Below are 25,590 nucleotides of genomic sequence, written 5' to 3'. Positions count from 1 at the left end.
GAATCTTTTCTATCTCATCTCCTCCTTTTACGATTTTTTTCTATTGAATCTCAGATCGTACAAGGAAAACTACTCATTATTTAATATCTTACATACTTTGATAATGTAAACGTAAAGTATGTATTTTTATAAAGTGTATTATTTTTTTTATAAAACCATTGCGCTTATGAAATTAATTTTTATTTGCATATCGCGTGGCATCTCTTATAAAATTAGTATTAGGAACATATTTCTCTCTCGAATATATGCAAGGTATGGGAGAAATAATCAATATTCATCGATAAATACCCTTTATTCAATCGGAGTAACATTTATACTTACTTAAAGCATGTTATTGAATTATACCTGTAGAACTTATATACCTGTAGATTTTCATTAACGGCAACAATTATAATTGAAATAGTGACAGAAACGTAACGGAAATAGCAATAAGTTGACAGCAATCATAATAATAATAAAACAATACTAATATGATAACAGAAGTAATAATAATAGCATTAATAATGATGAGGACTAGTAGATGATAATGACGATCTCAATAATGAATATATTGCATAGTATATTATTCTTATTACAAAAAAAAAAAAAAAAAGGTAAGAAATTCAAAATATAGTGACTGTCGATTGTTGATTATCTATTTTTTTCTCATTCTCGTCTAGTACGTGCCAATTATACTAGTTCGAAATAAAAAAATTGCTTGACGATAGTGATGACGATGGTAATTATAACGACAATGATAGTGACAAGAATAATTATAACGTCAAGATTATTCATAATTGTCGATCGACTATCGCTATCTTTAATTTGTTATTACTCTCACTACACGGTTTGGTTAAAGTATATTTACTCCTTCCGCACACGCTTCTCCCATCTCATCAGCCTCTCAGACAAACAATTATTTCATTCGTATAACTCCTTCCTTTTCTTTATATACAACACCTATAGTTGTAGCGAACATAATATAAAACTTTAACGTAATATAGTTTTATGCTAGCAATCACATTATTCGATCGACATGTCTGCTATTTTATAATGATCAGTTTTTAATGAAAAAAAATAAAATAAAATAAGAATGTAAATAATTAATATTAAAAATATTTGAGATATGTTATGATATATTGATAGAAAGCATTTTTCCTCCGCAGCACAACTGATGTTGATTATTAATAAATACGTATGATAGATTAATAATTTGTAAGCACCATTAACAGATACTTCTTTATATTTATATTTCTTTCAATGAATCCATAATCATGTTCTTCGTTTCTATGTACTGTTAATGGTATTAAAATTTTCTCTCTGCATTTATGTCGATCGATTTACACCTAGGTGTAAAAAGTCAACCAGCGACAAAACGGAGATATTTCCGGTTTATATATCATAATAATAACAATAATTATAATCATATAAAATTATTCTAATGCAATTTCAACGAGAAGCGGTTGATTCATATGACTCATCAGAGCGAAGGATTTTCGGTATATATTTACAAATTCTTGTAATATTTCCCCGCATTTCTCGTTTCAGTAGCAAAACAAATACATATCATAAATAGAAACAGAAATAGATCAACGAAACAATAACAATCACGCCGATACAAATGTATGTACACGACGTAAGTAACCGCGAATGTACAGGAGAGAATGCGACGCATCCGGAAATTATTGCACGTACGAACGAATATTCTCCGACCGAATTGGTCGCACTGTATACTGAAGGAACGCGAAGATCCTTCTTCGTGTCCTTGGTAAAACGATCGAGACTCGATCGTTCACCTCGGACAGCCATAAATTCGACAGTATTTAGGATTGACAGCTGTTGATGACCTCGCAAACATCCCCTTCTGTTTTTCCCACCGTTTATCTGAAAATCGCAGCTCATTATCGCCAGCGATTCTTGTTCTTATAATAATTGTATATCTTTGTGACTATGTACAGCCTATATGGACAACGCGTCGCACATTTCTCTCGTAGACTCGTTAATATTATATAAATACGTTGGTATACACTCGTGACTATACTTTATTAACAGTAGTAAGAGTAGTGGTAGCGATAATGACGATTGGATTAGTCGCTAAAAACGATCCGGCTGGTTGTAACAGTTACAATAGTAGTAATAATAGTAGTAGTAGTAATAATAATAATAATAATAATAGTGACTAGCTGGTAAATAGTTAGCCGATAAATTCATTTATAAGTAATCGTCAGGGTTCAGCAAAAGCGCCATTGGTGGACCGTCATTGCCGGCCCTTGTAAATCGCGCGCTGATCGCTTAAATCGGTAATAACACAGTTACACAGCGATAAGTGTGCGGCAAGAGTCCGATATACAGCTAAATTAATCATTTGTTTTTACATGACTTAGAGCAGAGTATAACCATCAACCTGTCGAATAATATATAAATGCATTTCTCCCGTTGTATGTATGTGTGTATGTACATATGCGTGGCGGTAGCGGCCGCCGTGTGATATTTGACGCAGATTCATTATTATATGTACAAAAGATATCGCGCTATATGAGCAACGTCGCCCCCGTAATAATAGTCCGTTAAGCTTACCTCGGATGGATGCTCGTGAAGCCATTATCCGGTTTTTAGATGCCGTTATTATAACGTTTACAGTAACAGCTCTATACGATGCGCCGGTCGGCGTGCTCGACCGACCATGACGACTTTTTTTTTCTTCACCTACGTCGTGATCGCGGGAGCGACCGGTTGACGTCGCATGACGTCGCAGTCCGATGTATGACGCACGTTCCGGCGGATTTTCCACCTAGCATCCGGATAAGAATCGCGCGTCACGAAGTCGGATTTCTCCCAAGTCGTAGGCCGATCCGCGGAGCTCAGTCACGATCGACGCAGTTCTCCTTCGCGTGGGAAGGGAAGAGGCTGCCGGGCATCGTTCATTTGCATCCGGTGTGAACGAGAGAAAGGTATGACTGCGTCACGAAGAGTACACCGTTGTCGAGTCGGTTTCTTCGCGCTAGCTCCAAGCGACGTTCAGTATCTGATCGTCGATCTTTAAGGATGGTCTCAGATGGGTGTCGGTAGAACCGTGAAGTCCTGCAATGCGGTCTTCACCGTCTCGTAAATCGGCCGGTTGCTCTCGTCGGCGCAGTAACCGTCGGCGGTGCACAGAGTCTGTAGCTTCGTCAGGTAACTGTCGAAGTTCTCGTGGCCTATCTTTTCTTGCGGCCCGCCCGGGGCGTTCGGTATTCGCACTTGCTCGAGCAGGGTGATCATGTTGTCGCGCAGCGATTGATAGTATTCGGTCAGATTATTGTTGCGTTGGCTTATCGATGACGTTTCCTGCAAAAGAATGTATTAATCAATATATGCGCCGGAGCGCATATGCATGATAGCGTCTGCGAAAACGCGACAGAGACCGTATTTACTAACGAGATCGATAAATAATGATAATAAACAATTTCTTTGATTAGATGCAGTAAAATTATTTGCATTTAAAGCATTTATAATAAATTCTTTATAAAAGGGCAAAGTACAATTTTTTTCATGAATTTTTTCTTTAACGCGTGATTGAAATGATTGACCGCCAATTATTTCAGTGATATCAACATATGATTAATCGGACACAAGTTACTGTAACGTCAGTTTATATAATAGACAAAACAGAGATGATTTCTAAGAAGAGACATATTATAATTAACATAATTATAAATAAATAATTGCAGATATAAGTGTAATTTAACTTGAAAAAAATATATAATGAAGTTATATCGTGATGATTGCAATTAGTGCACGAGTATCAATCAATCAATATAAAAATTTCTAAACAATACCTATTTTTTGTGTTTAATTATTAGTGATTTATAGATTCGACACACGGTACGGTGCCGACAGAGCAAACACTGACCTTTTCACCGTGTTTGAGCTGGTGCTCCATGGCGGTAATATCCGAGCGCAAGCGCAAGACTTGCGATTCGACCCGGGCGTTCTCTCTCTGGAGCTCCGTGATCTCAGCCTCCAGTGTGTAGAGATCCTCGCCCCCGGGACCGGCGGTCCCGCTACCGCTCGAGTTACCCTGACCCGTGCCTACTGCACCCCCGTGAGCCGGACCACCGGCTTCTAACCCTGAGGACAGGACAGACACGGTCCAGTTTGATAATTGCCCGGTCTCGTTACAAACCAAAAACGAATCGTATTTCCCGGTTTCCAGAAAGTTATTTTCCCGGTTAAGCGTGCGGATTCATACGCTCTTTAATCTTGCGGAAACGCGGTCGCAATGAGATGTAGACGAAACAGCTCTGCCGGGCGCAGCATATCATTGAGAAAACTACTGGAAACCGGCACGATTCGAGTTCCCTAGTTCGACGAAAGCTCGTAAACTCTACGTATTTGAACAGAAGCATTTTGGCTTTCCGTATCTCTTTTTTTTGTTTTGAACAATTGCGATCAAGAAGCATCAGATCGAAAAAATTCGAATAGATTTGCGGGATTTTCACGCGATACATGTGGAGATGTAGCGAGCATTTACATTACGTCAAGGATCAATTCAGGCAGCGACTTGGGCGATGCGATTTGTGAAACATTGCGATTTTAAATCGCAATATAAAATGCCCCACACATCCGTTATATATATATAAATATATTTTCCCCCCTCTTTCACTTCGCTCGGCCCAAGTCACTGCAATGTAGCTTGTCTTGAGATAATGGGACGGTACGGTTTCTTCTGCATACGGTTCGTGCCAAAGTGATATACGCATCTCGGCAGAAAAGCGAGAGACATTATGAGGCTCGTTCGATCAAGCGTGTGCTCCGACTCAGTAAGAGACGCACGAACCTGACAGGAGTGCCGTGGGATGATCGGGACAATGTCGGGGTGTTTTTGGGAATTAGCGTGAGGTGCCATCATACCAGATAGAAGAAAAAAAAATACAGAAGACACCGAGTGCTGGCGTCGATACGCGATATTTTATTATGGATGGATCGAGATAGAAGCTTATATAATTATTTATTGTGCCACAGAGAGGTATATACGTTTTTTACAAATATATTGCCAACACTCGGACGTCGTCTCGTAAAAGTAAACATACTGGTGTGTGGATTCTGTATGTAACACCGAAAACACATAGGAAACAAGTGGCGAATACGTCAGTCCCTTACCTTCAAAAGTAACCGTGCTCCAAGCTCAACATGAAAGGAGCTAATCCCAGAATAAATCAGAATATATTATTTTCCATCATTAAGACATACGGTTGTTTTTGATTTTATATTTCTGTCTTGTACATAACGAAGGAAGAGGTTCCTGCGCGGGACCGAATCGAGAAAGGAAGGAAAAAAAAATTAGAGACGTAAATTAACGTCGTTGTATTCGATTCTAGTGATTCCTGTCTTTTTTTTTCTTTTTTCTCTCTTTTATAAGGTATTTATGACATTCTCTGTTTCATGATTTTATATCTAATCAGTCGCGATATTTAGCCGAAAACCAGGAACATTTATTATTGAGAAAAAGAAAGAGGTCGAAACGGGAAAGTAATATTTAAAGAGAAAAAAAATGAAAAGAAACGAACTTTTTTTTTCTTTTGATGGTTTAAAAAAAACGGAAGGATGAGGAAAGAGGACCCTCATTGGTATGACAGCACATCATTGCGTGAAGAGCAGAGTATGGCATAGCACGGGATTAAGTACAAGGTTAGATATGCACAAGTTTACAAAGAAAGATACATAATTCCGTATGTATATTAGCATCGCGCTCGTCCAGACGTCAATCAATCTACGGAAAGGCGGTGACGATGTTACGTGCGTTGTAATTTTTCTTTACACAAACTTTGAAATAAAAATGAGCCTTGTCGAGACGATTAATTCTAAACGAGCGCGATGCGCAAGCATAGAAAAAAAACAGAAAGAGAGAGAGCGAACTTAAACTGTCTTATCTACTCTATAACATTTTTCTCTTTCTGTCGCGCGTTGATAAAAAAATGCGCATCTTCGCGGTCATTCTCAAATTTTGGCAGCTGCGCGCGAGAAGAGAGAGAGAGCTTACGAATGCTCTTTGAATAAAGTTTCGATCAAATTTCTCGTAATACGATTGGTCTCACGCACAGCGTATTCTGACAATTTTATTCTTCGATCGTTAAGTATCGACAGCCGGTGGTGTCATCATCAGAGGCAACTCGATCCTCACCGGTGATTCCTCTGCTGTACATGCTCATATTATCCTCCGGTTTTGGCTTCTTTACGGCGTGGCTGGCTATCGGGCAGCCTGACAGGGACCTATGGCTATGAAAAGATCCGTTTATGTGACCGAGTCCGTCACATCCGGGTGTGGGGCAATTGACACCTTCGAACTTCATCGCTGTCGCAGCAGCCACGGCTGCCTTGTGCTGCTCGACTGTACCGCCAGATTCTAGTACTCGCATCTTGTTCCTATTCGCGATCGGGCATCCGGATGCACTGTAATAAGGAAATATGAAAATACATAGAGTACACGGAATATATAAATAAATGTGACAGATCTTACATTCAATTATATGTTATCAAGATTGAATTCTTATGTAACAAATGCGAATGATGATATAATCACGATCGTTCATATAAGATTTATGCGTATAATTTTATCAATCATTTATTACCGGATATTAATCGATAGTCTTTAATAAGTTAGCGTACTTAAAATTTGATATATAATCTGGTAATTTACGTTATAAAAATAACGTTAGCAAAAGTATTCAATCATCGTAACTGGACAAGTTTAATTTATCAAGAAGACAGCGATGCTCCTATGGCAAGATTCACGCTAACGTGAAACGTTCCTGCGAGCCTTACCTGCGGTGCGACAAGAATTTGCCGGTGGCATGGCCGGACCCGTCGCAACCCGGGATTGGACATCTGTAGTCCAAAATGCCAACACCACCAACGTCACCAACACCACATAATCCATCCGCACAGAGCGAGCGTGAAACGAGCGGAAACCGCCAGTTATTAGTCAGCGTCTTCGCCTTTGCGCAAAGTGTGAGGGGGAAGGAGTTAGGATGCGGTTACAAGGGAACGGGATTTCCCCTTTCTCGGTCTAGTGCGACAGCCTCCCGGTACGTGCAATGCGGTCGAGAAGATACCTGCGTTAGTTGCTACGTGCAACGTGCGAACGCGACGAAAACGCAAATTGAGATCGCGATTACTACCGCACCCTCAAATTGCAGAACTTGCAAGATGTAATTGCATCGTGAAACCAAATCCTATACCGAGTTCGCGATAGCCCTCGCTCTTTTTAATCCCTCGCATCGTATTAATTTATATTTGCATATCGCCCTTTTCAATGTTGCATGAGTAATTAAGAAAGAAAAATCTCGCGGTAATTGAAATCATTTTTTCAATTATTAAAAAAAAAACTGATAAAAAAATTCTAATTTTAATTCGCCAAATAAGGTAAATATATCTTGAGAGACATTAGTTTTATAAAATATAGTTGAAAAGATATTGATACTCGACATATTTCTTAATATAATTTTTTTTGTTATTTAATTAGTATTGATTATTAAAAACTAATGAAATTGATGGAGGATGGAACCAATTGAATGATGGAGGATATTCTGTATTATTGAGAATATTCCTTGATGAATAAAAAATGGAAAACGTGATTGATGTTAATTGCTCGGAATGAAAGATACAATAAAGAGTGTAATTAAAAATATTCACGCCGACTGACCTCAAGGGTTCAGAATCTTGACCATCTCGAGGTTTACTCTTCGGCTTATTAGCTCGTGGACAGCCGGATAAACTTCTGTGCGACGAGTAATTTCCTGTGACGTGTCCAGAACCGTCACATCCTGGCGTAGGACACTTGAGCTCCTGGGAATGCGCCTGGATTTGCGAGCGATCCGCTCGTGGACATCCGGAGAGGCTGCAAAGGAAAGAAGAGTCTCTTCTATTTTAACGCATTGCAAAAATACCATGAAGACCGCGCGCGCTGCATGTTCTGAAGATTTACAAAAATTTATTGTTTTCAAAAATTCGATTATTCTACTATATAATTGCATAACGCTATATATGTATATCTGTTATAAGATTTTGCAATGCGTTAATCCTCATGGCTTCGGTCACGAACGCACACCTCAGAAACGTCCAACCATCGTTTCAGCAACACATCGCATGCAATTTACGCGACGTTGCCACGATATCGTGAGTACTCACTTGATGATGATCTAAGCTGCACAACTTGAAGGACGATCAAACACATCTCGGCAATTAGATCTCGATGAGTAACGAACATCTCGTTCGCTAAAGCGATCGAAATCGTCTATGTATCATACGAGATACGAGTGATACAACACACCACCGAATAGTAATATATTGCTATTAATAATTAATCGTCGCTACGATATATAATATGTAAATATATATATATATATATATATATATATATATATATATATATATATACATATAATCATTGAAGCGGCAAGAGAAACGTTGGCTCACCGAGATCAGTGCAGCTTATCAGCACTGGTTTTGATACGTTTTAGTTTTGGACGACTTGCCTTGCGTCCAGTTCGAACGAAGACATTCAGGGGAAGGGAGACTTAAGACTCGCATCTTGTACGATTATCGGTCTTGATCGTTCACGCCAACGATCGAAGCTCCGAGTCTTACGCTCTCTGAGGACGCCCTCGAATGTCGCGCGGATTGTGATCGATGATGAGGGGGCGGATCGTGTGTTGGTAGCATGCAAATGGCAACGCCGTGTTCCAGTTGGATCACTCATGAGGTGTCGCTCGTCAAGATCAATCGCGCTTCGGATTCGCACTGATCCAAGATCGGTCTTACTCTAAGAACATCGAAAGGGAGAGCGGGGAACACACTCACACCTGACCCCAATGAAACTCGCCAATTGCCAATTGACTTTGCACGAAGTGTGTGTCACACGAAAGCGATAACACATCGCTTCGTGGTACCTTTGATCGTTACGGTTCTGCTATGACATGGTCATCGGCAACAGTTCGCTACGAAGCTGCCCACACGAGGCTGGCGAAAGCTGCTTTCAACAGACGGGTAGTCGGTTTCGATTAATCACTATGTATGCGCACGAAAGCGAATGAGTCTCGCGATCAAAAGCGGGTCAATCTTGCACAATGCCGATTTATTCGCAATGCCGGAACTTTGATTTTGCCATCCCTTTTCGTAGGGGTCGGGTAAAAACAGCGAGGCGAAAAAAAAAGAAAGTTCATTCAATTACGAAGCTCATCTACACACTTTTTGTATATCGCATAACGTAACGTAGATACGTAGGAATATAAAACGAGGAGGGAAAAGAAAGAGAGGTGATTTGTATAATGGAAAAATAAAGACCATATATCGTATATACTTATGCAAGATAGAGCTACCACTGGAGATATTCACACGTATGTTAAATATAGATATGTGTAGCAACAATATCGAAAACAAGTGTATACAACTCAACTGTTCAACTAGGAGAAGATAGAATTTCTAGACGTATGTTTTGTATCGCAATACACTTAAGAAGCAACTACGCCACGGACCATCAATATGCATCGATGCAAGAACCATCCATGTAAATATAATTCGTAAATTTATTTGATATCGTTTGTATATTTGCGTATATATGTATGTATATCCCAGACAGCACCATGTCCAAAATTGGAGCATAAGACATCTTTAAGAAATCTTTAAGACATCTTTAAGAAGTCTTATGATATGATATCCAAAAGACATCTTAAAAATATTTTAAAGATATGTCTTATGCGCTGATTTTGGACATGGTGCTATCTGGATATGTATGTGTTTGTTTCAGGACATCTCTCTCTACTGCTTTTAAAATTAATATATTTATTAAGGCTTTGGTGAATCAAAGGAAACCAGCAAATTCAGGTAAATTCTTTTGTTATCTGTACGTATGCAAGTGTAGATGCGTGTGCGTGTTTCTGTATGTAGCGTGCGTGCGTGCGTGCTGCATCGCCATATCGATATATACATAATCGAGCTTTCACGTCAAAGTCTTGGTGTAAATGTCAATGTTGCCTTGCCTTCTGTGGGTAGCGTAGTTCCCTGAAACATGACCCATGCCATCACAGGACGACGTGGGACACTGTATCAGCTCCTTGCCATCGCGACCACGAGGGGTGGGACGAGGTGCAAAATTCAACGAGTATCTGCTCACATTCATACTGCATCGAATAACATTAATCGTCAAATCGAGATTCCCTATCTAAGTGCTGATTGTTAAATCATTTAATTGTTGCTGCTCGAGCGCGAGAACCAAGGGTGAATATATAATATTTCTCTCTACCTGCTTATTTATTCCTTTCTTTTTTAATGCTACTAATTTAGCAATTAAAATTATGCAATACTATATAGCAATTAAAATGATATAACTTTTATTCGCAAAGCACTCGAGCAGATTATCTAACATAAAAAGATTTGATATACTTTGTATCCAAACATATTTAAGCGAGAATTAGAAATCGCCTTCTTAAAGACAAATACAGGTGTATACAGTATTTATAGTTAAAGAGTGGCGTAAACTAATATCGTGGGTTTCGTAACTTCTCAGACGCGAGTGGAAGAGCGGTGCATGATGTGATATGAAAAAATGTCGAAAAGCGAATGAAAAGGGGCGAAAAAGAGAGAGAGAAAGAGAAGGCGAAAGGTTTGAGTCGAAGGGTGAGCGTCTCGTTCTTGCTTCCGGTCTCATCGTAGTCTCGTAGATGGGCAAACTGCTCCCATCGGCTATGAGAAAGCCTCGGAAACCTCGATAGCCCTTGAGTGGCCGCGATATTGCAGGGCAACCGAGAGCCGACGAATGCGGATTTGAGTGCAATTCACTAGTACGCCGTCGGACTATCTATTTTCGCGTTTTTGCAGCCTCCACTTGCTCCGTCTTAAACATTTACTCCACTTGATCCGTTTACTTTGAAGTACCATATTTTATAATCGATATAAAATACATGGAAGGATTATATATTTTGTAAATTGCTCTTTGACATTTTTTTATATTTAGCTTTTTTAAACTATTCTATATTTTAATATATATATATATATATTTCTTATCAACCAAAAAAAGAATATAATTTATATAACTCGATCTTTTTGTAGGTTTTAAACGATGCACAATATCTGGCACGCGAATATAAAAATATACCTATATGATATATAAATAATGATTATGAGGTAAAATTAATTTTTTTCCCCAAAGATTTAACTCTTATTTTGTCGAATAAAGGTTTGAATATTTTTAAAGTTAAATGCAAGTTCTAAAAAAATTTTTATCTCGAGAAAAATGCAAATTCTTTTTATCTTTTCATGATTTAGCTTATGTATTTAATGTTTTCATATATTTAGGCCATCGACTCGAATCAAGGTGTACTAATAAATGTTTTCGAGAGAGAACCTGTAATATAGTTAGGACGAGAGAAGGGCGGTAGTTATATTGCCCGCCACCATTAATAAAGTTGAAGTTCGGATATAGATTGGTTTTACCGAGGTTGCAGCTGGCGGTAACGTTCCACGTTATATAGTTTCAATAAAGATGCAACCAACGATTGGAGGAGAGACGTCGAAAGATTAATATCATGAAATGATTGGATATATACTTTCTATTTCATAAACCCTCCCAAATTGTGCGTAAGAGAAAAAATATGAGAATATTTTATTTTGAATACTATTATTACTAAACAAAGGAACGGATATTATAAAGAGTTCTTGTAATATCATAAGATAGAATAAGATTGGATCATGAGCTTTATGCAAGAATAAACTTAATAAACTCTCTGATTTTTAACAATTAAAAAATGCGAGATATTTTATTATATTATAAAATTGTTAGATCAGTTTTTCTTTTTCTTTTATCAAACTATTTAAAAAATTTGTTTACGTTATAATAAGATAAACTTGATAAAAACGTAGCGTTTTTCAGTATATATTGATGCAAATAAAAGTAGTATTACTAATAGTAAATTCTTTAGCTATTGACAGAAAAAATTCGTAATTGTCGCACTTTTGTCCATGGAGGAGACATTCTTGAGATCCACGGGAACGCGACGCGTCGAATTTTGAACCGCGGTTACAAAAGGGACGAGAGCAACTTTGCCTCGAGGTAGCCGGGAAAGTGTTCCAGGGGTTCAAACCCACGGTGGGAGACGACGCTGGGTCTCGGCCCATAATCCAGTGCGGTGGCAACTGATTATACCCCACCTCTCATTTTAACCTTATCCTGCCTCGCCTCCGCACCCTCTCAACCCCTTCCTTCTCTTCTCGCGCGCGCGCGCGCGTTTTCCACTCGAGCCTCATCCTCATTCTCTTCTTATACGCCCAACCGCGCCTTCTCCATACCGCGCCGAGCTTCACGTCAATTAGAATAAGGTTGGCACTTTTGGTACGAAGAGTAATTACTTTAATTAACAAAATGGAGGTGGGTATGCGCGAGAGTTTTGCCCCCTTTTCCTCTCGCCCTTCGTCGCTGATGTTAGCCGCCGCCGCCGCCGCCTCTATGCCTTTACGAGTTTCGGCCACGAATCTATCGCGTGAAGGATTCGTGCGATCCTTTCCGCAAGGCAAGTAAGTATCAAGGCGAGAACTCGCGATGCTCGCTTGCACGACGTGTGGACGTATTCTCTAACACTACTTTATGCTATAAATGATGATTTATATTCTCATCTCATATTTAGCATTTAAAAAAAATGACTGTCTGACAATAGGTCAATTTCTTCATTAAAGTTAAGAGTTTCATATTGAAATAAATATCAAATACATTTCATATGTAAGAATAAGATTGTAATAAAAAAATTGCATGAAATGCTAAATATACGGTAAGAATATCGGTCAATTTTTACTCGAAATTAAATAAAAATATTCTCAAAGATTTACTCTGATATCAATTAATTTAAAATTACATTTCCGATTTTACCAACAAATACAAAATTATATTTACAGAATGAAGACATCAGTTTGTTATGAGACGAACAAATGTTGCCCATATAATTACTCCACTCAAAAGAGATAAAAGAAATATCCTACCTGTCATCCTTGCCGGTTGGTTTATCGAGGGGTCCAACCGTGTGCTGTGGGGGTGGCATGCTGTAGCAGGGTGCCGGAGTATAACCCCCTGGAATTTGATAACCGGAAGTCACTGGACCACCCGGGTAAGTTCCACCGCAATTGTAACCTGCAGTAGGATAGGGAGTGTACGTGTTTCCGGGATATTCGGGTTGCACGCCGGTCATCCCATATCCTGGATGAGGACTCATTGGTCCGTAACCTGTCATACAAGAAATTACATAAATCAAGTTATTATATATTACATTGTTTTATATAAAATTTTACGACTTGACATATTTTATATTATGTATTATGTCAATTCTTAAAATGTAATGAAGAAAGAGACGTTGTTCTCTTAATTTTTTTAACTCAACAATTGATACTGCAAGAATGACCAAGAGTATTATTGCAAATTAAGAATATCAATTCGACCTTCATGATACAGAGAAAGAGAGCGTACGATTTTTGGGACACTTGGTCTAAATACCGTACATGCGTGCCATGTAATCGCGCTCGAACGGGAGCCACGGAAATAGCGCTAACACACAGGCGCACTACAGGAGCAGCCCGCTGCTTGATTAACTGTTGTAAAATCTACACGTTTATTTACTGGCAAGAATTCATTTTGTCGAGAGAGCACACAGTGCAAATAGCCGACGGACGGAAGGCCGACTGTGCGCGCGAGCGCGACGTCGCGCGAACAGGCGCGTGTATGCGTCGAGGCCGGGGAACACGGTGCTGTGTGTGCTCGAATGTTTCAATTTCAATAACTACTCCCCAGCGTCAGAGTCCGCACAATATCGGCCGCGCCGGACTTTTGCCGCCGCTACGTGTACGCGAAATATTGATAATTAACAATGGCCGTGTACCGTCACAGGGGCTGGTTCGACGAGAAGGGGTGCGCACGGTGCACATTCAGGCCGAGAAGGACGAAGGGAAAGAGAGAACGAGGGAGCAAGAGAGAGAGACGGAGAAAACGGGGGGACGATCAGAGGGTGAGAGAAGGAGGAAGAGTTGAGAGGGGCAGAATGGACCGCGGGTTTGGAATGCCAAGGCACAGAGAGACCGAGGAAAATGAGAGTTCGGCCATAGGTGCCTATTATGGCAGTCATGTACTGTTCTGGTGAATTTTTATTCGACGGTTGTAACCGCGTATCGTCCCTCACCCCCATCTTCATCCCTCGCCACCCTTGCCGACCCCCGGGGGCGTCGGGCTCTTTGTTCTCTTCCGAATCCCTCATCCACGTAACCTCCTCCTCGTCGCCCCCGCTATCGCCTGACGTTACACGACGTCCGTGTAAGGACACATTAACGCTTCGCGTGTATCTCCTGCCGTATATGTGCTGGCTAAAATTTATAGTGTTAAGGACACGTTGTCTCGCCCTTCTCCGCGCATGTTTGTTTTTTCGCCCTATCTCATTTTCGCCGAACATTAATATCGTACTGCAGTACGTATTCGTTGCTGAAATTCTCGCAACGAATTTTAGTTCAACATTATACGGCTCAACACATTATACATAAAATGTAATCAAAGACAATGCAATTGCTACGAGTATTTCAACGAGCACGTAATGTTTCTCACGACGAAATGCTACACGAAGAGAAGCTTTTTACAAAGCTTTCACGTTGCTTCGAAATAGAGATCGACGTAATGTTTTTAATCATTTCGACAAACGTAAAATATGTTTTAGAAGAATTTTACAAGTTAAGGACTATTATCATTTTTCAATATAAATCGCGTATTATTAAAAATGTGACCATAAAGAGAGAAACAGTCGCGGGTCATAAAGCCTCTTCGAAACGCGAATCGTGAATGGTTCACTGATAAACGATGATAACTCACCAGTGGGATCTCGGTAGGCGTCCATGTAGTGGGAACCCCCGCTGTCGGGGGTGCTCTCGCGACTATACGCCGTGACGTGCACTCCAGGCGGCGGAAATCCTGGTACAGGCCTGATCCCCGGACCCCCGCTGAAATTGACCGGCTCGTTCGCAGTTGAGAAATCAACGGGTTCAGTCTGCTCGTCGATCGGTCGAGGCGGAGGGAAACCCGGCCCCACTGGAACCGCGACGGCTTCCCCGTGGCCGGTAGAATATTGCGGACTCGGTGCACCGCTGCAGTAGAAAAGTAAATATGTATCTCTTTTATTTAACTAAGTATATATATATATATATATATATATATATATATATGTGAGAGAGATGATCTTTATAAAATTTATTATATTATAATAAATATTAAATATTTTATATTATATATATAATTATATTTGGATATAATTAGATATAAGTATAATTATATATATATTTTATATAATTTAGAAACATCGCGATATAAATCGAATAGAGATGTTTTTAATTATATTTTCTGAGAGTTCAAAATTTTATTCTCATTATTTCTTATATCGATATAAAGATTGATGAAATACCTATGAAGTCTATTAACGCTAAGATCGAGAGTCTGACCCTGAGGACTAGGAACTTGAGGACTAGCCGTCAAGTGAGGACTCGGTGCAGCTTGAGGGCTACTGCCCACCGTTTGTCCTCCTCCGTATTGTGGACTGAGGCTATTTGAACCGTAGGGAGGCGCCTGTAAATCACGTTATTCATCGTCGTTATTAGTAAACGTAAAAATTGGTTAAAATAAAATTTTTCATTTCTCGCGCATATTCACTAACCTGCGGGCTAGTAGAGGTGACACTGGAAGTAGAGAGATCCATCACCGATCCTCCGGGTGAAGTTGGCGGCCCGCCAGGTTTCTGCATCTGCTGTATCTGCGCAACCGTAACGCATTTCACTGCAACATCCACGGAGACGCAACGTTTAGTTACGGGTGAATCTTGAACGCTTGCAGAGACGATTTCGAACAAATTACCATCTTCAGTCTTGATCATCCCGGCCGCCGTGGCGGCGGCCATCGCCATCTGATGTTGTTGCGCGGCCGCCGCGGCTTCTTGATGATAAACTCGCTCCTGCTCCTCGGGTGTCATACCGGTTTGACCAAGGTAATACATATTCGCTCTCGCGTGAAGCTGCTGCTGCTGCTGCTGTTGTTGTTGCTGTTGCTGCTGCTGCTGTTGTTGCTGTTGTTGTTGTTGAGACGGGATAGGCGCGCACGATTGCGTATCGTATCTCTCGTAAGTCGCGGTGGTACCAGGGTCGTAGGGTCGATGATTAGCTGCGGTAACCACCGCGTTCTCGTAGCCTCTACCAGCCGTTATATCATTAGAATACGTTACAACCGGTCGCGCGATATTGCTCGCGCCAGGATGCATATACGCCCTCGCGTGTTCAGCTGATCTATGATGATAGAGATCTTCCGTGGAGGTTGCAGCAGCCGCCGCGGCTGCAGCCGCGGCCATCATAGCGGTGGGCTCGTAAGGAGATCTTTGAGACATTTGATGGCTCATTCTAGTGTCCTCCACCATCGACATCGGATAAGCGACCGGCTGCATTGGTAGGACATGATGCGTCGGATGCTGACTGGGATGATGAATCGTCGCCCCTATGGATGGTCTCGTGCCCATCGCGTCCATGGACGACATGGACGAGGAATTCGAGTCTTGACTCATGTAAGAATCGTACGTCTGTCGTACTCCAGGGGGTGGCGGTGGCGGGGGTGAGTTTACTCTACAGGACGCGGTGTCCTCCGTCTTCGGGACCAGCAGCTCGCCCGTGTTATGGTTCCTCATGGATAATGTGTTGCAACAACTGCTGCTGAGAGTCATATTCTCCGTCTTGGGTACCTTCGCGGGACGAGGCGTGCTATTGTTTTCCGGCGTTTTCGAAGGCTTCACGTTAATCCCGGGATTCTTCGTCGTCGACGAATAGTAATCGTAAGTCAAACTGCTCAATACGGGCTTCGTATCTTGCGTTGCGGAGCCGTACTGCGAATAACTCTTCGTGTCCATTGAGGGCGGTAGTAGATTCGTGCTAATGTACTCTGGCGGTATACCTGGCACTATCGCGAGAAATTGCATATTTAGTTCCATATATTAGTTGCGCAAGATGATAGAATTATTTTATGGATTGTGTGAAGAACATAAAATAATGAGAAATTAAATGTTATATATTTTCTACAAAGAAGCATTGTACGCTTATTAATATTATAAAGCATGCAGCTATCGATTGTTGTGAGACTTTAATAGTCTAAGATACTTCAAGCAGATAATAACTTAACAAAAGATTTTGCAAGAGAGAAAGAGAGAGGGAGAGAAAGGTATGTGTAACTTTTTGAATACGATTCAAATATATATACTATCAACTCATTATCTATATGCAATAATAGTTTTTTTTACACGTTTGATAATTGATTTTTAATAATTAAATTTACATTACAGTATTTATATAAAACACTAAGATTTAACACTTTAGAAAATAATTTAATTATAAATTGTTACATCTTTAATCTAACGATAAGTCATCTACATTATATCCAATCCTTCGAAAATCAAATTAAAATCTAAAGCGATATTTAAATAAATTGCGTATATATTAATGCAATCGTGTCGAATAAGTCCGCGTGGAAAACATGGCAGTGATTATTCTCGCAATTACATCAGCGAGAGCAATCAAGACGTGCGCGAGCGCAACGAACTGCGAAGCACGAGATACGTGCTTTACGCAGGATTACAGTCTCTACCCTGTCTCCGGCATTTAAGCGTTAATCTCGTCGCAACGTGGAACGGCGTGGATTCTCATGTTCGGCGTATCCTGGACACGCACGTCGAGGGTTCCTGTACCATCTTACCTTGAGCCTTTTGTCGTGCCTCGCGTGCGGCCTGTTTATTGGCCGCGGCGGTGGGACATCCGGACAGGCTTCTGTGCGTGTTCCGATTAGAGCTGACATGACCGCGGCCGTTGCAACCAGGCGTTGGGCATTTCAATATAGTCTCATGCATCGCCAGAACTGCGAGAACCCAGAGACACGCGGCGTAATTACAGATCACGTCTTGGCACGCGTTCACGCGTTACGTATATACAATTAGAGAGACGCGGCGCACACGCACGCGACAGATGGTGTGTGTGTGTTCGTAAGACGTAAGCTGTCTCTTTATGCGTTGAGTATAATTATTTCTGTTGCGCATCAAACGTTTTCCAAAAAGGGAATGAGAAAAACATAAAGAGAAAAAGATGGAATCTCTGAACGCGAACGGTGCTCTTCGTCCCTCGGTTCACGAATGTGCGGAAAAATTTGAATAGAGAAGAGAAAAGAGGAAGTCGTATGTAGTACACGTTTGTGAAAGAGAAGTGCAACGGAAAAAAAAAAAAAAAAAAAAAAAACCCGGAAATGGTCAGAGAACGATAAGAGGCAGAGTACACGGCGTCGCACACCACGTGTGAAACGCAAGTTAATGTGTAACAGTACAATCAAGTATACCGAGCGGGTAGAGAGAAAAACACAAGTAAAGACAATCAATTATAATATGATAGAAAAATTATATAACACAACAACTTGCAATATCTGTGTGAAGGAGTGTGCTACACTGATGAGAACGTTTCGTCCTTCGTATGCGGAAGCGAATGAACGCAAAAAAATTCGTTCCTGTCGAATACCTTGAAGAGAAGACATTCTACATTCTTGATGAAGGAATCGGGACTGACTTATTATATAAATAGAAATAAAAATTATATACGACATTGCACATATCTCTACGGTGTTATACGCAGATGGGCCACGCCGTACTCTCTGCGCAAACGACTTGATTTGTCGTTAATGAGTCGAGATCCGCCGTTGCGGAAACTGATACATCGATCATCCCACCGATCGTTGCGTAATTATACTCAATCGCACAAGTGTCCTCCGTGTGTGAAATGTCCGGCGTGTGCGCATATACACCGGACGTTCGTCGCGCGCCGCCCGTGTCTCGAGTTCTCCAGAGGGTTCATATAGGCCACGACCAATATAATCAAGTTCACGAGGTGTGGTGATAATTCTCTACTATAATGTAACTACGAAAACAGAAATGATAAATTGAAACAGAAAGGAACGCAATAAATAAAGCTCTCTACCCCGCAAAATGAAAAGCGCAAAGAATACAACAGACAGATACACATACGCACACACGCACACACGCATAACGCGACGCGTGCACCGCGCTCATCGCTGGAAAATATCCATTTTCTCCTTCTAATTTGATCTCGTGTATCGAAGATACATTTTTGTTGCGTTTAATGAGGCGAGGAAGCCGCGGAGAACAATGATCTTTTATGAATAACGAGACTAATTGGGAATTAGTTGAAGAAAAAGCAAACTAAATCACAGGATATTCTAATTGCCTCTCAAAAAGCGTGAATCTAAAATTCTTTTCTTATAATCCATGCAATTATAAGATTATGGTGAACATTTAAACAATTAATTTGTAAAATATAATACAAAAATATTAAAAGTTTTTTTAACATTATTTTAAAAATTCCTGGAAAGTACAGAGAGATGTTTACTAGAGTTATATTTAAAAACTTTCACGTTAACTTGGAAAATGTTTTTTCAATTACGCGACGATTAGTAAGATCATTTAATCGAATGAAGTTTAAAATGATCTTTTCACCGATGATTTATTCTTTACTTCCTCGCCTCGTTATGAGAAAAAGACACTCTCGCAAAAAGAAGATGCACTATATAGCTACAATAAGAAGTAATTAATTTGAAAAGAGTACTTACTCTCTGGAGTTAATTTATCCTTTTGTGGACATCCAGAAAGGCTGTAAGTACATAGAAAAAATTAATTAATAGTATATTTAAAATTAATTAAAGATTTACAATTTCAACTATTCGGCTCTTTTTCTAGAATTATGTGGAACACGTACGTTTAAATCGTGGGCACACAAATTTACTTTATTTTTCTTTATTTTTCTTTTTCACTAAATATGAAACATCTGACACACACGCATGCATATATCGTTTTAACGTTGCACAGAGTTTGTGACATATAGATCACAAATTGGCTTATTGATATCGGCTTCTGTATGACGCCCCGCTCGATTCTCTCGTAAAACCGCGTAGGTGTGTAATCGGCCGTGGCTGAGCGTGGAGCGCAGGTTAATTACCAATAATTGCTTACCTGCGATGGTGAGAGTAGAGTCCGGTCACGTGACCCTGCCCCGTACAGCCTGGGGTCGGGCACTTGTTGCCCTCTGTAACAAATCAAACCGCCACGCAGAGCCCGATGTTAGTCTATTAAATGCTGCTTCAGATATTCATGAGATACGACATACGCTAGTTTTTAGTCGAGCTTTAGCGGTTATAAGCTTGTGTGATAGCTTTACGATCTAGACTTAAGCTGATTAAATTTTATTCAGAAATGTATCAGCATCAGTATAGAAATTGTCACTTTACAAAAAGAAAAGTTTGAGCAATTATAGTTATAAATTATAGTTAATAAATTTTAAATCAAATAAAGATGACGCTGAAAATGTGATAGGAAGATTATTTTTCGGCTTTAAGCTCATTGCGTTCCAATATTTATTACATACTACGACGGTACCAAGCGCGCAATGTTACACTGTCTCTGCATCGCATTATTTCTGTACCGAAATTGATCTCGACACAAGCGGACTGTAATTCTGAATAAATTGGATATTTACACTGCCGACGAGTGTTATTCGCAGCAGAAACGTGTCGACCGGAATGCGGCGCCGGCTTAATACGCTTAATGCGTTGTTATTGCATTTGGTTTCATAATCTTGCACTCACAATCAATTGACGCGAGAATATGCACGCAATCCACTTTCATCCCGAATATGCGTACGATACTTTAAGCGGAGACATTACCACAAACAACAGCTTTGTGTAATCTTCATCTTTTGTTAGAATTTTACCCAATATATTTTTAAAATCTTTTCCTAAGCAATAAGCATATTTATATCATAAATCTATATTAATTTGTAAAAGAATTGATTTTTTTATAATTGATAGAATATAGCCAACACTAGACATTAATTAATTACCGTGTGTACAAATTCATGTCCAAAAATTGCATCTCTTTAATCAATTTTCGAAAGAATAACGATCATGTTTATTACACGAAATTAAATAATGTGCGGGTGATAAATCCTAATATTATAATATCGAAAGAGTATAGTGTCGAAATGTATAAATTGAAAAATATGTGAAAAATAATATGGCACTTTTACTCCCTCTCTCTCTCTTCGGTATGCTTGCACGCTGTATATTGCCAGCGACGCGAGCTGTTGAATGGAAATTAACTATTGAATGGCTGACAGCCGACGTGTCCGACATCGTCGTGTAGTTTCATTCTCGACATCGAACCAGAATGCAGCTTACTCCCCGTTTGCCAATATATCACAAATACCTCTTATCCTTCACAGAGAACGTTGAACAGTCGGGGCGAAGGACTGCGAGCCAACGAAAAACACGCATCTCTACTCTATTTCATATTGAAATTCTATTTATAACAATTTTATCTTTTACTTGTGCGTGAATTTGTTTACGTTAAACGAAAATAGATTAGATTAATTATTTTATAATTTTACTAAAGTACAGAAATATATAATAATGAATTATTTTCGTTAGTCTGGATGCCATATATTTTCTCCCAGAAAATATATAATTCTCATACATTCAAAAGAAATGCTCTGCTTAAAATTTATGCATGAGATGGGGAAACTCATTATTGATAAATCAATAAATTGTTAAATCTTGCAAACTTTTATGTCGCTTATGTTCTTATTTAATAATTAATTATAAATTAAACAAGTATACCTATATGAAATAAAGAAAGATAAATGCAGATTGCATAAAAGTAATATTGCATGTAAAATAAAATATATTGTAATATTGCTTGTGTGCAGGATTATATAAATATTTTTTTAAATGTAAGAATAACTTATAATAAAAATATATTGTATTCTTAATCTGTTTGTCTATAATAATTTTTCAGATATTTCGAAAAGAGGTTTCAAAAAATTTATACAGTTTCCTCGAGCGTGCATGTTATTTAATGGCATTTTTCAGAATGAGTTTCCCCAATCCTGGCGAGAGGCCCCAAGTGAAAGTTGAAAGGACGATCCAGAAGGGTAGAAATTGCCTCGCGTGTGGTCAGCTTGGATCTCGTCGCACGAGTTACGCATTTGTGAATAGCCTCTGGGATTTCTCTGTCCCGTGACTAAGCCTTCGGGATTAGCGCGGGGTATGTGGCCGGCCTACAACTGTCCGCGAAACAAAGGAGAGATAGATACCTCATTCTCATGTAACAGAACGAAAGTTTTAGCGATCGGGAAAAAGTTTTGCCACATGATATTTCGTTTCTCTTATATCTCTATTCATTAATACAAGACACCTTGTTTTATAACATACAATATTTATCATCAATATTCACATAACCGAATAAAACACAAGAGTATTAATTAAAGAGAAAATATATAATATCTGCGTTCTCTTCACAATAATTCGTAGATTTGCGTTTGCTATTAATTGCAATTATTATTTTCGTAAAATGAGTAGTAGTTTATGTATGAGTTTTCGCAGACACAAGTAGCACGATGCTTCGTCATGATTTATTTAAAGGTGTACGATCTTTGCTAGAGACGTCTGCATTAACTGATAATTTGTGTGGATAATTTCTAAATTTTTTTTCGAAACTGTTTTCAGTCTACTTTGTGTTTTTATAACAGTGACACGAAACTACGGCTGATGCCAGACGAGTATGCCCAAACGACCAATTGTACCATCTGTCGTGCACTGTAATATAATAGTAGGTATAGCGCACGTCACGTATGATCGCGTTCATATTCCCGGGGCGACCTCGCGTGATCAGACAATTACAGGTTTCTAGTACACTGCAGGTAGTCGAGAAGTACCAATCGGTTAATACATGAGCCCCTTCAGCAAGATTCTCTTTATTTCAATCGTGAACGATAAATGCGACTAAAGGTTCCTACCCAATCCTTACAATCAGATGACATGCTCTGAAAGTTATATTAACTAATACTAAATTCATATATAGCTACAGTTTCAAATATTCATAAAAATATCCATATAATAATGTAAAATTTGTTTATATAATTATTGGATTTATATATAATTTTTATAAAATTTTGTAAATTATTTCATCAATTATCTAATTTTTTATAGTTATGCAATATCAGAGTAAATAATAATATTATTAAATAATAGATAATAGATAATAAATATGTTACAAATAAAATTTAAATACATATAGAGCAGAAAGCTTACGTTTATAAAGCAGAAAGAAATATGTAATATTTTTTTGTCACAATAATTTATCGTAATAATTTTTTATAAACTAAACTGTAACTAAATTTTTTTATCGATTGATCTGCTAAAAAGCACAGCTCCCGTTACTTCAGTAATCATCGCAAGTACATCATGGCTGCGACGAAACATAGGTAAGTTTGTCACGCGTGTTAGAGGGTTTGGAAAGAAATTCCGAAGGAGCTCCTTAAGGGGTGGCCAGCTTTAGTTTAGTTGACCGGGGAGGGGAAGGGGGTTCTTCTGAAGTGAGCGCACTTTTATAAACTTTGTCGTGTACTAATCCTTCGCCCGGGCCTGATCCCCTAGCCAACTACGTTGGGGCTCTCCAATCGAGCGCTGTGATGCCGAGAAACTTCATCAGGTCGTCATTTCGCGTTTCAGAAGAGCGAGAACCGACGGAAGGGATGGAGAAAGAAAGTCGATCCCTACTTAGATGTTCGCCTTTTTCTTAAGGCGCGGATGGCTCCCTATAAATTGGATTACGATACGTGACGTCATTAGCGACATGCTTTATTTGCGGACCACGATGCTCTCCAAGTTCCGAAGTTGAACGATGAAACACACTATCAGGATTGTTCGAAACCCCGCGTAATTCCACGAAGAGAAACTAGACGGATTAATTTTGTTTCAAAATCAGAGAGTTTATCAAAGATTAAAGAGGTGTGCTCGATTTTCATTCGAGTAAAAATAAATATCGTCACGAACGGAAAATATATAAGCATCAGAATAATATGTTACGAATATTAGAAAATTCGTGATAAAGAAAATCGGTGTTATTTTTATTTTGAGGAAGGATCGCTGAAGCTTCCTGGTTTTTAATTAGCGCCGGGTAAAAAAGGTTCACCGGATAACTGAGGGCGAGCGGTTGCCCTTGTAGGATTAATAAATTAGCCGTAAGGTTTTAAAACGGCCACGTCGGTGGCTAAACTCGGGGGTGAAAAGAAGGAGCGAGAGAGAGAAAGAAAGAGTGAAAGAAATAGAGATACAGAGAGTGAGAGAGAAAAGACGAGCGAAGGGGCAGATAATGGTTCCGGTCAACAAAATGAATACCGGCACGCGCTGTTCTTTCCGGATGTCTGAATAGACTTGTAACGAGTCGGTCAGACCTGCCTTCACCCTTATTTTTCTCCTATCTTCTCTCACTCTTTTTCGCCATTTTCCTTTCCTCTCTGACCCTCTGCCTCTCTTTCTTTCTCTATATATTTCTATCTCTTTCCCTCAGATCTTATCCTCCTGTTCCTTCTACCTCAATCCCTCTCTTTTGGTTTCTTTTTCCCTGCAGCATGCTGTAATGGAGCAGCGAGAGTCAGAGGGAAAAGGGAAAAGAGCGGAATCAAGGGGTGAGAACGAGGACGAGCGTCGGTCACCGAGGGTGAGTCCGTGGTCGCGTTGTAATTGTGTTATTTTGTAGCCATTTCATGCGAGGGTTCGCGGAAGGGGTAGACGTGTATATAAACACCGGGATTGTTTTATTCGGTCAGCTTGCGCGACACGCGCCGAGACTTTCGTTCGACCACGAAAAATCATCGTCGTCGTCAAGATAATCTGGGAGAATTGAGCATCCGCCGGGTTGCTAATTATTAATTCGCCGTCAAAAGTCGTTAATCAGCGCAATTGAGTATTCACGTGTAACGGATGAATATTCGCGCGAGCCAATTAACTCCAGAATAGATGTGTACGTTGATAGTAGAATGCCTAAATTTGATGTTCTAGATTATAAATTGAATTTATTTGCACGTTATTTAATTGAAGTCAGAATTTTCGTATTTTTAGTACTTTATCTTTGTTGATCAATTATTATTTTGCTAGAAAAAAATTAAGATTCTAAGAAACATAATTAACGTGATTAAAATTCAGCGCGCAATATATTATATAAATAGTCTTAATGAAATTCGATGCGTCTGCATTTAAGCAAGCAATTTCTCTGTAATACTTAGAAACGTATTTTTTCATTGTTAATTGCATGGTTTAATTTCTTCAAGTTCAAAGAATGAAAAGAATCGGTGAATCGCGTGTCATATGAAGTCCTTGTGAATCCGGATACACCAAATGTCATTAATATGTATATGATGTTGCATTTTCTTCTGAGAATATTATCTTAACATGACGTTAAATTTTTGACGAAATAATGTCTTGTATTTTAAAATAAATTTTAATTAATGTGACAAAAGTAAATATCTATTTTGTAGCATGCTGTGTGAGTATAGCATGGTAATATATAATAAATTCAATCGCATGAGATCGATGCCTGTAAACGGATATTCTGTAGGAATATCCGGTGTAACATATATAAAGCTACACACTCTCGATCATATAGGATAGTCGATGCATGTAATAGTTTCCCCGGT

General features: G+C 39.4%; 1 protein-coding gene across 13 annotated transcripts in view; it reads right to left on the bottom strand.

The window, feature by feature from the left end:
* Positions 1-279: 279 nt before the first annotated feature.
* The window catches only part of LOC145943055 (uncharacterized), a 300,469-nt gene continuing 275,158 nt past the window's right edge, over positions 280-25,590 (bottom strand). For 5 of the 13 annotated variants that reach the window (XM_083050285.1, XM_083050287.1, XM_083050286.1 and 2 more), the window contains 13 exons: positions 20,070-20,142; positions 19,670-19,710; positions 17,759-17,917; positions 15,687-16,969; positions 15,438-15,598; positions 14,852-15,123; positions 12,988-13,228; positions 9,999-10,139; positions 7,664-7,858; positions 6,784-6,846; positions 6,143-6,411; positions 3,872-4,089; positions 280-3,306 (listed from right to left, as the gene is read on the bottom strand). In XM_083050285.1, the coding sequence (XP_082906411.1) occupies positions 3,031-3,306; positions 3,872-4,089; positions 6,143-6,411; positions 6,784-6,846; positions 7,664-7,858; positions 9,999-10,139; positions 12,988-13,228; positions 14,852-15,123; positions 15,438-15,598; positions 15,687-16,969; positions 17,759-17,917; positions 19,670-19,710; positions 20,070-20,142 (3,392 nt within the window). In that variant the 3' untranslated portion in view covers positions 280-3,030. Of the gene's footprint in view, positions 3,307-3,871; positions 4,090-5,121; positions 5,162-6,060; positions 6,412-6,783; positions 6,847-7,663; positions 7,859-9,998; positions 10,140-12,987; positions 13,229-14,851; positions 15,124-15,437; positions 15,599-15,686; positions 16,970-17,758; positions 17,918-19,669; positions 19,711-20,069; positions 20,143-25,590 lie in introns of those variants that run through there. The other 8 variants (XR_014426468.1, XM_083050289.1, XM_083050293.1 and 5 more) reach the window with 8 other exon arrangements.

This window comes from Prenolepis imparis, unplaced genomic scaffold, assembly GCF_030444845.1.
Source record: "Prenolepis imparis isolate NDT839.2.m4 unplaced genomic scaffold, iyPreImpa1.0 SCAF_11, whole genome shotgun sequence".
NCBI lineage: Eukaryota > Metazoa > Arthropoda > Insecta > Hymenoptera > Formicidae > Prenolepis > Prenolepis imparis.
The sequence above is the reverse complement of the archived record's forward strand: the minus strand, read 5'-3'. Positions and strand labels throughout refer to the sequence as shown.